Below are 12,329 nucleotides of genomic sequence, written 5' to 3'. Positions count from 1 at the left end.
CATATCTTCAGTGTGCTGCCTTATCCTAGAAGAATGACTTAGTTTTCATTTATATTTAACATCAACTTCTAATTAGCTATAAAACCAATTCTTACTTTTCCTTTCCCTTCATTCACTTATAGCAAGCTGTTTGTTAATTTTCAGAATGTTACTTCCTTTCTTCATACCGTAATATATGATAGTTCATGAGAGAAAATAAAAAACATCCTAATTACCAGAATATTTTGAACTTACTTGCCTTTCTCATAAGTAGGAACATTCTCTTTAAGAAGGTTACTGAGTTGGAAACCATTCAAATGCAACAGCCGTAGCTGTTCTCGAGGTGTCTTCCATTCTATCACAGGGGACAGAAGATTCCCAACACTGTTTCTTGAAATCGGCAAGCCAAGTCCTAATGCTAAGGTAACAGCCAGATCAGTCTGTTGAATAAGTTCTTGATATTTTCGGGGACCTAAAGAGAGGAAGAAAATATTGATTAAAGCTTATCTATTCCTCATTCCCCAAAATATAATTTCTTGACCAGAAGAAAGCTCGTCCCATAAGCATTTTTCTCCCGTCTCTACTGGATCCAAAGTAATAGGTGTTTCTCCTCATTGTTCCCCCCCCCCCAGGAAGATTCAGCAAGTAACTTTGCAACTTTGCAACTTTAATAAGATTTGTATGCCGCCCACTCCCTAGGGACCTCAAGTACTGTGAAATTCAAACTCTCCCTTGCCACCTTTATGCTACTTCACAGAGATTTCAAAAGTTACTACTGTTTCTAAGTAATTGATGACATAAGCAGGAGGCTATTGGGAACCTAGAAGGTATCCAGGATGTTTATTTCTTTTAAAACATTTGAATATATATTTCTGGGTTTCAATTCTTTTGAGACTGACTCACTTAGCTTTAATAATGTCACTGAATGGTGTGCTATTCTTTTGACACCACTTTCTGCCTTTAGCCATAAAAACAGGCAGGTCCACTTTGAATTAAAATATTAATATACTGATTGCTTCTGGATTTATTAAGATCCCATTTAGCAGATACATTAAGACACTTACAAGTTCTCCAGATAAAAATACCTCAGGCCAAATTTTCACCACACAACTTGTTTCTGGAACATAGTATTTATGATTATTTGGGACTACATAGAAGTTGAATTTTAAAAAAATACCACCACAGAAAAGGAACAAAACCTTTGAGATAAATGTCTCTCCAACATTTAGGATTGGGTTGTTGTTTTTTTTAAAAAACAAACAAATGAGAAAATGGATTTTCATGGAGTTATGGAAGATTCTACCATGTAAACCACCATTACCACCCTTACAATCTGAAATGGTGCAGTCAGACATTTTTTTATTCAACTCATCATGTTATTAAGAGAGAAAGTCGGTTCTTACCACCTGTTCTTTGAAATGCAGAGCTGACAAAAAGCAAAGGGGTGCGAATTTCACTTTCTGAGGAACCGCCATGATTTCCTGTTTCAGACATGCCATGGTCACCACAAACAACAAGTAAATTGGGCAATGTTCCTTTCTCCAGTTCCTGAATTGGAAGAAATTTTCAAAGTTTTAATGGAATAGTTTAACATTTCATTATCAAATCTGTTCCCTCGCCTTGCAGATTTGAGCCAAAAAGATTAGGATTCTCAAGAATGATTGCCACACACCCAAATAAACTGATAAAAGATACCACAGCAACAACCTCTTTACCAACCCTTGTTAGGAATATATTATTAGGATTTCTCACAGCATCATTTATTTAAATAAAAAACGGGATCCCACTGGCTAGTACTTTCACAACCTTTAAGCTGGTTAAGCAGAATGCATCGCAAATATATCAAGTTCCTACATGCAAATATGTATTAAAAAATATGCATATGTAGATTCCTTGCATTACATGCATTAATATTATATCAATAAAAAACCTAAGAGCCTTAAGTCCCCAAAGTTTCCTACATTTCAACTTTTTACCAGGTTAAAAATGAAACATTCAAGTCGTTACCAATTTTGTTCTGCTGAAATAAAGCCAACGCACAACGATCCAACAGAACATTTCGGAGCTTGAAATACAACATTGTTTCCATCTCCTGCACATCTTATGGCCAATGTATTCAAAAAAACCAATATCAACGCATTTCACTTGATCAACAATTCCAACTGCCTGAGACTAAGAACTGGAAATGTGCCCCAATGAACACAATGAGACTTGGTCTCAATTGATCATTTACTTGATCAGCCTGTAAGATGAAATGCATCTGTACATTGAAGTTGGAAATTTCAAATCTTCTTCCTGTGTTCATGACCAAATGCATCTTCAAAACGTAAGCATCTTACCTCAGAGAGCAAAGACTTATGAATCTGCGAGATAATGTTATCCATTTCAGAAAGTTTTGGTCCTATCAAAAGACTATTTGGACCACTCAGATGACCAATATGATCCAATCCTAAATAGTGAAGAATGAGCATATCCCAATCTTCTCTTTTCAGTACATTATTCAAATGTCTAGTAACATTGTTGTCAACCTTAATGAGAAAGAAAATCAAAGATATATTAAGCCATCACCTATTTTGTTCATATGATATGCAGAATTAATTAACAGTTCTAATTATAAACGTTCTGATGGAAAGGAGTGTGTACAATGTAATGATTTGCTATCTAGCTCAAAGCTTACTACAACATTGAGGAAGTTGATAGAGGCTGAATATTTCTTAGATATGCTACACTGCAAACCATTCAACATGTTGTCTTTCACTTATCATTCTTAAAGGTTCCAATTCTCCGAAATCAGAACACAATCTGCAACCTGTGAGTTTAGGATGTTAATCCTCATGGTATTGTATGCTAATTTAGATAGATGCCTCTATGTTTCATTATTTTGACTCTATAATTTTTTTTCTAATGTTGCAATTGAACGTATCTTGTTTAATCTCATCATAATTACGTTATTAAGTTCATGTAAAGTTTTCCAATGTTGGGCAATTATTATCTTAGTTGCTAGAATTAGATAGAAATTAAGTTTATTTTTTAAGCTTGAAGTTTGGTCCTATAAATAAGTAAATGAGTAAGCCTTACCCTGGGCGTATTCAATTCTTTGTTCAGCGATACTTATCTCCTTAAAAATTTTATATCCGAAGTGAATAGCTTTATCACATTACCATCACTAATTTAAAAATAACTGTTTTTTCTACACTTCTAACAATTGGAAGAATAATTTTTATATACCATATTTTTCGGAGTATAATACGCTCCGAAGTATAAGATGCACCTAGCTTTTGGGAAGGAAAACAAGGGAAAAATATCTGCCTCTGCCTCCCAGCAATTTGCCGCCTTGCAACGAACAGCAAACAGTATAGACAATATACATTGTTTATAGTGTTATATTTCAGACTATACGACTACAGATGCTGTTAAAATTGATGTGCTTTCTGGAAGTATAGTTATTCTCTGCTATTTAAAAGAATAGCACTTTTTTAAACAATAGCGCTGGGCCTCTTCAGATCAAGCATTTATTTTAAAAAGTTTTTCATTTTGTTAAGTTGTCTAGAATAATAAAACAGTCTTTAAAAAATAAGTCTAATAATTTGAACATTCTACAGGCATTTATAGTTGTTGACTTACCTCCTTGCAGCAAACAGCCTGATTAGCACACAAAAAATCTGCCTCTACCTCCCAGCAATTTGCCTGAGCAAACAGCAAGTTTCACTTTCAATTTCTCCTGATCATCAGCTGTTTCAGGCTGCAGGGATTGCTATAGCCTATTGAAGCCTCCACAAGCCCCTGTTTGCTGCAAAGAGGTAAATTGCTGGGAGGCAAAAGCCAAAGGGTTGGGGCTGATGGGTGGGTGGGTGAGGCTACATTCAGTGTATAAGACGCACCCAAATTTTCACTCTCTTTTAGGGGGAAAAGGTGCGTCTTATACTCCGAAAAATACGGTACACTGTATGTGTCAATCAGAGGTGGGATTCAGCTGGCTCGGACCAGTTCACCTGAACCAGTAGTGGAAATCGTGGGTGGGCCTGCCACCCACCCCTGGTCTATACCGTCCCATTTAGGCACATTTTCAAGCCACAGTGTATGCGCGGAAGGCCAAACTTGCACATGCACTCACATTTGTGAACCGGTAGGGAAACTAAGTGAATGCCATCCCTGGTGCCAATCTAACTGAAATCAAGGACCAGTGATACATAATCTTCCTCTGCAGTTCTTACTGCCAAGGCTTTGACTAAAAAACCCAAGCAAATCAGGACTCTGAGGCTAAAGTATTCCTCAAAGAACTTCTTTATTGGGTACATAATATCGGCACACTTAAATGTACCCAATAAAGAAGTTCTTTGAGGAAGACTCTAGCCTCGGAGTCCTGATTTGCTTGGGTTTTTTAGTCAGAACCTTGATACTTACACTGAGGCTGAGGTGAATCTATTCACTTTGAACAATTTCTACCAATGTATCCCCTGTATAAGGGAAGAACATACCAAGAACTGCCAATTACCTCCACTAGACCAATTAGATCCCACAGACTAGGCCTCCTCCGAATTCCATCCGCCGGCCAGTGTCGACTGGCGACTACCCGGAGGAGAGCCTTCTCTGTGGCTGCTCCGACCCTCTGGAACGAACTCCCCGTGGAGATTCGTACCCTCACCACCCTCCAGGCCTTCCGCATAGCCCTTAAAACCTGGCTGTTCCGACAGGCCTGGGGCTAAAGATTCGCTGCCCCTATCTCGAATGGTATGATTGTTGTGCTTTTTAACTATGTATAGTTTTGTGTTCTTGTTAAACTGTTTGTATCCCCCCTTCCCTTTTTGAGTTGTGAGCCGCCCTGAGTCCCCTTAGGGAAAAGGGCGGCATACAAATGAAATAAAACTCTAAAACTCTAAACTCTAAAGAACAGGTTTGTAAGCTTCCCTTAAAGCATGGAGTGAATATCCTATTTCCATCTGCACTAATATCCTATACATTCTTTGATTTGTTCTATGTAGTTAAGTATTAAATTCTCAAAATTGGTAAGATACATGGCTCCAACATTCCAAGTCTATTAACCATGCTGTTTGGTATCCTATTGCTAATCTCTAATTTAGAGTTTATGATGGTGGGGAAATAGTGATTTATTACTGTGACAATTTAAAAAAACCTAAGACATGAGAAGGATTTTTAAAAAGACATATATTTTATGTGAACTGTATAATTTAGGTAACTAGGTGAGATGAACATTTTGTAAAATAAAGAAAAAAGTAATGGTTCTAGAAATAATCAATAAGTGTGACATTTTATAAAAAATACATACCTATGACCACCATATAACATATGCAATAAACGTTTGCATCAAAAAGCACACAAATATATTCTTACAGCCACTCCCAGATGGTGACTTACCTCAGTGTAGTCTGATACAAAAAAAGATGTTGTCCCATCATATTCCACAAAATGCTTTGGAAACAGCCTAATCCAGGTATCATCCCCATAGAAAATTATTCTTTTCCCAGCACGTTTGGCCTGCCAAATTAAGTTGTCTTCCATCAAGGCTGGAGAGTTAAGGTTTGTGATTACATCAATGAAACCTGGGATGCTACCAGTCATTAGTGCCTGCAAAGGGATCCAGCAAAAGGAGAGATGGATCGAGCATTAGATGAAGTTTCAGTAGAACTAAAATCTGACTCTGGATAAGGACTCACTTCTGCATGCATATACATATATATTGCAGACAATCAACTCCTTTAAGCGAATGGTTACACATAATTCAATACAGGTAATTCTCGACTTACAACAGTTCATTTAATGGCCATTCAAAGTTACAGCAACACTGAAAAAAGTGATTTATGACTGTTTGTTAGAGTTATGATCTTTGCAGCGTCCCCATGATCATGTGATCAAAAATCAGATGCTTAGCAATTGGTTCATATCTATAACCATTGCTCTGTCCCAAGGTCATGTGATCACCTTTTCTGACAAGTCAATGGGGAAACCAGATTCACTTTACAACCGGGTTACTAACTTATTAACTGCAGTGATTTTCTTAACAACTGTGACAAGAAAGATTGTAAAATCAGGCAAAACTTGCTTAACAAATTTCTCATCTAACAACAGAAATGTTGGGCTCAACGGTGGTTGTTGGTAACTACCTCTAAATGTGGTAGGACTACCAGTACTGAATTCAGGACTATGGTACTGAATGTAATGCCCTTAGTAAGGGGTAACTTGAGTACTCCAGGAAGCTGGTGAATTTTTTTTCCCACTGTTTCACTCGCCTCAAACATCATAGCAGAATGTACCATCACATTCTGAGAAAAAACTCATGTTGTCAAAAAGAACATATTTCTGCACTAAGCATTAAGCATACTGCTTTATGAAATGCACAAAGTATAGATTTAATAGAAGACAACTATCACTTGTCAAGAAATATTTATTTCCAAGATACCAAAACTTACTTTAATTCGAGGCATAGTGACAGTAGGTGCCTTGGCTTCTGCTATAAAAGCATGTGTTGTTCCTTTTTCCACCAGCTCTGTTGTATATGGCATAAATTTTAAACCTTTTGAACCAAAAACAAAGTCATCTCTCAAGGCATCAATCAACACTATAACTACTTTGTTAAAAATAGGTGGGATCTTCTCAGTCCAGTCTGATGTCAATTCTAAAAAAAGAAAAGAAAATGAAAAACCCACATGAGACACTAATCCAAGCTAATGCTTGGTCTTCACACGTACTGACCTCAATGTCCCACATTTTCTACAAATATCTTTAGAGGCAGGAATCAACAAGCCATAACTGATGGTCACAATTTTAATTCTGAAAGCTGTAATTTGTCTCGTTTCCAACAATTTTTTTATTATAGTTTTTGATGTCAGTGTTGGTTTCTGAACACCTTAAATCACATGAAGAAAAACAATAGAGAATATGGCAAGTGTGGGGAAACTATATAAGAAAGGTAGCGAACTGTGAACAAGATATTGTAGAAATATCTCGGTATGTGATCTATAAACAACATCTGTAGTTTTCTTCTTTATTTGTTGACAGGAAGCTGGTGTTTCAGCCTCTCTGGACCTTCTAGAACAGTGGTTCTCAATCTGTGGGTCGGGACTCCTTTGGGGGTCAAACGACCCTTTCACCGGGGTCGCCAAAGTCCATCGGAAAACACATATTTTCGATGGTCTTAGGAACCAAGCCACCAATTTTATGGTTGGGGATCACCACAACATGAGGAACTGTATTAAAGGATAGCGGCTTTGGGAAGGTTGAGAAATATTGTTCTAGAAGTTGCATGAGAGGGATCTGCTCTCGTGGGACCTCTGGAGCCTCAGAAAATTGTGCAAGAATGCTGATGTGATTTTCTCCGAGGCTGCGCGAGAGCCAGACCTTCTTCTAACTTCCAGAGGGTCCAGAGGCATGGCGTGTCACCAAAAATCTAATGTCACATCACCAATGACACATGTGTCATAGGTTTGCCATCACTGCACTAGATACACGATCGGATGAACATCTAGCATCTTCCTCCTGAGACTACTAGGAGTTAACATTAGACAACAATTTATAGAGCCCACAAAAAGAAAAATGAGTTGTATATGTTGCAAGAATGAAATGTTTTTAAACAACCCACAGAATTAGGAGACACATGGAAAGCATGAATTATAAGAGCCAATAAGAGCCAAATGAGCCAAATCATTGTAGTACAACAGGCCTATGAACACTACCCATGGCTGTCTGTAAGTAAATGCCCGTTGGTTGCAGAATTTCTACAAGTACATTCCAGCTAGTGAAACAGCACCACTGTTTTTTTTTTAATTTATTTATAGTATTTGGGTAACAAAGGTGATGGAAAGGGAAGAATCAAAAATGACAAATTAATCTAAACACACCTGGCAAATGTCCCAACTAACTAAAATAATTGCCCACAATAAATCGCAGAAATTTTACCATTTATTGTTGCTGAACCAATAATTTTCCAAATTATTGTTTTCAACATTTAAATTCATTTGGAACATTTTGTTGATTTGCAACAATCTCTTGCCAACTTTGCTTTCTACCTGCACTGCCAGTAGACATGATCGTAAACAAATACATTTCAGCAAAAGTGACAAGCATTGTTCTGGAGAATTGTTACCATCCCAGAAAAGCATAAATGGGTGCTGTCAACCTGCAGGAAGCCTCAATGCCTGGGGGAAAAGTATACAAACCTAGAACTGTATAGTAAGGAAAATATCCATAGTGTTGCTTAAAATTTTGGGAACTTTTTTGAATTTTCAATATTTCTGCATAAATAAAACAGTAAAGCATGATCTATTCTCTGAACAAGTCCTAAAACTAGATTAAAAGTACTTGATTAAACAAATGACAAAAAAAGCATTATACTTGCTCATTTATTTGAGAAAAATAATCCAGTGTTACATATTTGTGTATGACAAAAGTATGTGATTCTCTAGGATTATCAGTTTATTTGAAGGAGAAATCAGAATCATCTTTTTTAGATTTAGTGTGGGAGAACCTGAATTATTTACAGAACATAATTTTGGTTATTTACTATCAAAGTCTGATTTTACAACCCAGGTATGTGGAAATGTGTTATGGCTCAAACAAGGAGATTTCTGAGAACCTCCAAAAAATCAGAGTGGATAAAAATCCATGGTTTTTTTTTTATGGATGTTTTAAAAATTAAACTGGATGTTTTTTTTTTAAATCAGACTTTTTATTTTTATCAAATTTATTTTAATAAAATGCTTTTGGAGTAATCTAAGGATAGTTTTCAATTTAAGAAACAATAATTTAATTTATTCAGCATGAAATGGAGCTTAATTATATAGCATGAGGCTGTATTTTCTGCAATATTAGGACTGTTGGTGAGTCAACTGCGGATCAGAGGAAGAACTGCTGCGGGACAGAGATGACAGTTGCTCTTTAAAAATTATGATTTAAATCAAGCCTTTTAATTAGTGATTTAAATCACAATTTAAATTGTGATTTAAATCGACTTGATGTAAATCAAATCCACCCTGGTGCTAATGTTTTGGAAAAGGCTACAAAACTATTTCCAAAGAAGTTAGACTTTACCAAACTCTGCTATTGGGTTGATTGTATACAAAAGGAGGCAATTCAACACTATTGTTACTCTATCCTGGAGTGGTTGAGCAACCAAGATCACACCAAAATCAAGGGGTGTAATGCTCTTAAAGAATTCCGGGATATTGTTTAAGGCTAAACACCTCTCTTGCATTGATGAATGCCAGTGTTCATGACCCCACCATCAAAAACATTGAAGAATATAGGGTGCACGGCGAAGTTGCAAGGAGAAAGACATCTATCATTTATGAAATTCAGAGTTTTATTGGAAGGATGTTCTGTAGATGGATGAGATTATAGAATTTTTCAGCTTAAATGAAAAGTGTTCCACTTCACAAAAGACAAAACACTGCATTCCAGCATAAGAACTTTATTCTCTCAGCAAAAAGTGACAACAGCAATACCATGATTTGGGCTTGCTCTGTCTTTCTGGACAAAGATAGCATATTTTACATCATTGATGTAAAATATGAATTGTACCACTAAATTCCAAAAGAAAATGTCAGGGTATTTATCCCTGAACTGAAGCTCAAGAGAAAATGAGTCATGCAGCAAGATAGTAAGCCAAAATTGCATAACCACTTGATTAAAATAGAAGAAAGTTAACATTTTGGATTGGCAAAGTCCTGACCTGAATCCTATAAGACTTTTGTGAAAGGACCTAAATTGAGCAGTTTATGCGAGGAAGCTCACCAATTATCCCTCAGTTGAATATCAAGTTTTAGGACTTGAACAAATGATGTTTTAGGTCATACACTAAATATGCAGAAATATTGAAAATTCAAAACTTTTAAGCACCGCCATATGTGAACTTTGTCACTGAGCAGTAAGGCTTACTAAGATTTACCTAAGCAAGAAAAACAATATTCAGAACAATCCCCCCCTACACGGTTACTATGCAGTTTTTCAGTGAATAGAAACAAAGGCCAGAATTAAATTATCTGCCCAAGACTCTGCTGTTATTTAATGATGTGAGACATTAAAATGTAACGAATTCACTAATTATTTCAGTGAAGGCTAAACACTTTGAATAATTGTTTTCTTACTTATTTTACTCTGAATTTCAAAGCCTCTTGAGGCAGAACTAGTATACCTTTGACTGTAGCACTGGGAATATGCTAAACAGTATTATTAGTGGTTTATTCCCAGAGGTATTTCGAACATTTGCATTCTTCGATAGCTGCTAAAGCTCCATCATCTTCATGAAATTGTTGTTGATATGCAGTAGCCCTTTGAAAAGTGTGAGCTCCCACCTGGCCCAACCCCTGAGGACACACAGCATAGGAGAGCACTGCCTTTTACTCAGCTTAAAAGCAAGCAAGATGTGATTGTCGGAAACAGCCAATGCTTCCAATTGCTTCCAACTGCTTATCTCCTCTGCCCCTTGTAAGATATAGTAATAAGGAGCAGTTCCCTCTATCTAAAAGGTGACAGGTGAGTGAGTAAATGCTACCACCTGACTTTTATTCTTGCCTTTGCCCATTTAATCTGAGAGGCATGCAAGGCCAGGGAAAACATACAAGTAAGAGATAGCTGTTTCCTTGTAAACGCTGCATTCTGGGTAACACAGTGATCCAGATTTCCAGAGAGAATACAATGGAAGAGATAGGTAATAGAAAAACTGGCATTAGCGAGACAATAGTCCATTACACAGGAAAGTTAAGAGCTATTATTTCCTCCAGAAGAGGCCAAATTTTGAGGAACAGTTCTAACTCTCCCCCAAAACCTGGTCTTACTTACAATTTCTTTATTAAGTGGATTGCAATTTACAATTAGAACACCTAAGAAGGATGGCTAATACTTGGGGCAAGGTGGAAAATTACTTAGGCCACAGCAATAGGTAAAAACGCATAGTACCTGAATATCCCTATTCCTCACCCAACATCTTTACCACTACACCACACTAAGTTTTCATTCTAAAACTTTTCTTTAAAAGATTTCATTTAAAAAGCAAATATACAGTAATTGAGCATAATGGTATATATAAAAACATGCCACTTGGTAATATAGGAGTGAGCAACAAATTAACAAACCCAGCAACCAATTGTTTTCCCCTAAAATGTAAAGATAAAAAATGAATCAATGAATAAAGAATTTGAGGTGATCCAGTATAATTTTAAAAGTGGCATGGCTGTTTTCCTTGCATATATCAGGACAAAATATTTCAAACATCCACAACAATTAATGGAATTCCTAATGAATTCCTAATGATTTCCATATAGGTGTTTGTCATTTATTTTTGATGAAAATTAATCTGAATTAAAGTTGATAAATTGCTTTCTGTTATTAATAATCATATATATGTGTCACTTAGTGTACCTGGATGCTGCTGCTGTATTTTTTGCTTTCTAAATCACTTAAGATTGAACTGATTGGTGTTGCATAAAAGCACTTTGAATAAATATGCTTCTAAAACAAAGTCTTAGTACAGGTATTGAAGAGCATATATTCAGAGTATTCCAAACAAGACTGCACTTTTATTAGAAATGATCATTATAGAAACTTCTAGGCTAATGAATAAATTATAATCAAAACCTTTATATTAAGCTTTTCTGACTAGCCACTTAAATTAAATACATCCTGCAGCAGATAACACTGGCTAGTTTTAGCCTGGCTTTCGAGAGGCTTGCATGGCTTGCAATCACATTCACCGTCCTAATGGATAACTTTTGCTCAAAATCAAGAGAGAAAGTTTGAATTAGCAATACTTTATCTCTTTGCAGATTGTTTTTCAATAACTATACAGGTAGTCCTCGGCTTACAACAGTTCATTTAGTAATCATTTAAAGTTACAACTGCACTGGAAAAAGGGACATGACTATTTTTCACACTTATGACCATTGCAGCATCCCCATGGTCACGTTGGCAACTGACTCAAATTTATGACTGCTTCAGGATCCCGGGGTCATGTGATTACCTTTCGCAACAAGCAAAGTCAATGGGAAAGCCAGATTCACTTAATAACCATGCTACTAACTTAACTGCAGAGGTTCACTGAGCAACTGTGGCAAGAAAAGTGATAAAATGGGACCAACTATACATTTCCAGAGAGGTAATAGATACCATTTTAAACTAGATCATACTTTCTCAAAAAGACAAAGTATGTAGTTGACCTGTTACTACACGTGGACCAAATTCTCCAGAGGAAATGGCCCTCGGTCCTGTTCATCATCACTTTGGAGAGAGAAAGACCATTTTTCTTTCCGCAAGGAAAGTAACCATATATAGTGATATCAACATTTGAGTACAGTATTGTAATATGTTCCACAAAACTTCTTTTGGAATCTAGATCAGAA

General features: G+C 36.4%; 1 protein-coding gene across 1 annotated transcript in view; it reads right to left on the bottom strand.

Annotated features, from left to right (window-relative positions):
• The window catches only part of PIGG (phosphatidylinositol glycan anchor biosynthesis class G), a 62,163-nt gene that overhangs the window by 48,094 nt on the left and 1,740 nt on the right, over positions 1-12,329 (bottom strand). The window contains exons 2-6 of the mRNA XM_032214193.1: positions 6,408-6,613; positions 5,356-5,565; positions 2,319-2,507; positions 1,383-1,527; positions 239-451 (exon numbers count right to left, since the gene is read on the bottom strand). Coding sequence (XP_032070084.1) covers positions 239-451; positions 1,383-1,527; positions 2,319-2,507; positions 5,356-5,565; positions 6,408-6,613 — 963 coding nt within the window. The remainder of the gene's footprint in view (positions 1-238; positions 452-1,382; positions 1,528-2,318; positions 2,508-5,355; positions 5,566-6,407; positions 6,614-12,329) is intronic.

This window comes from Thamnophis elegans, chromosome 3 (genome assembly GCF_009769535.1).
Source record: "Thamnophis elegans isolate rThaEle1 chromosome 3, rThaEle1.pri, whole genome shotgun sequence".
NCBI classification, from domain to species: domain Eukaryota; kingdom Metazoa; phylum Chordata; class Lepidosauria; order Squamata; family Colubridae; genus Thamnophis; species Thamnophis elegans.
Note: the sequence above shows the minus strand (reverse complement) of the source record. Positions and strands in the feature narration are given on the sequence as shown.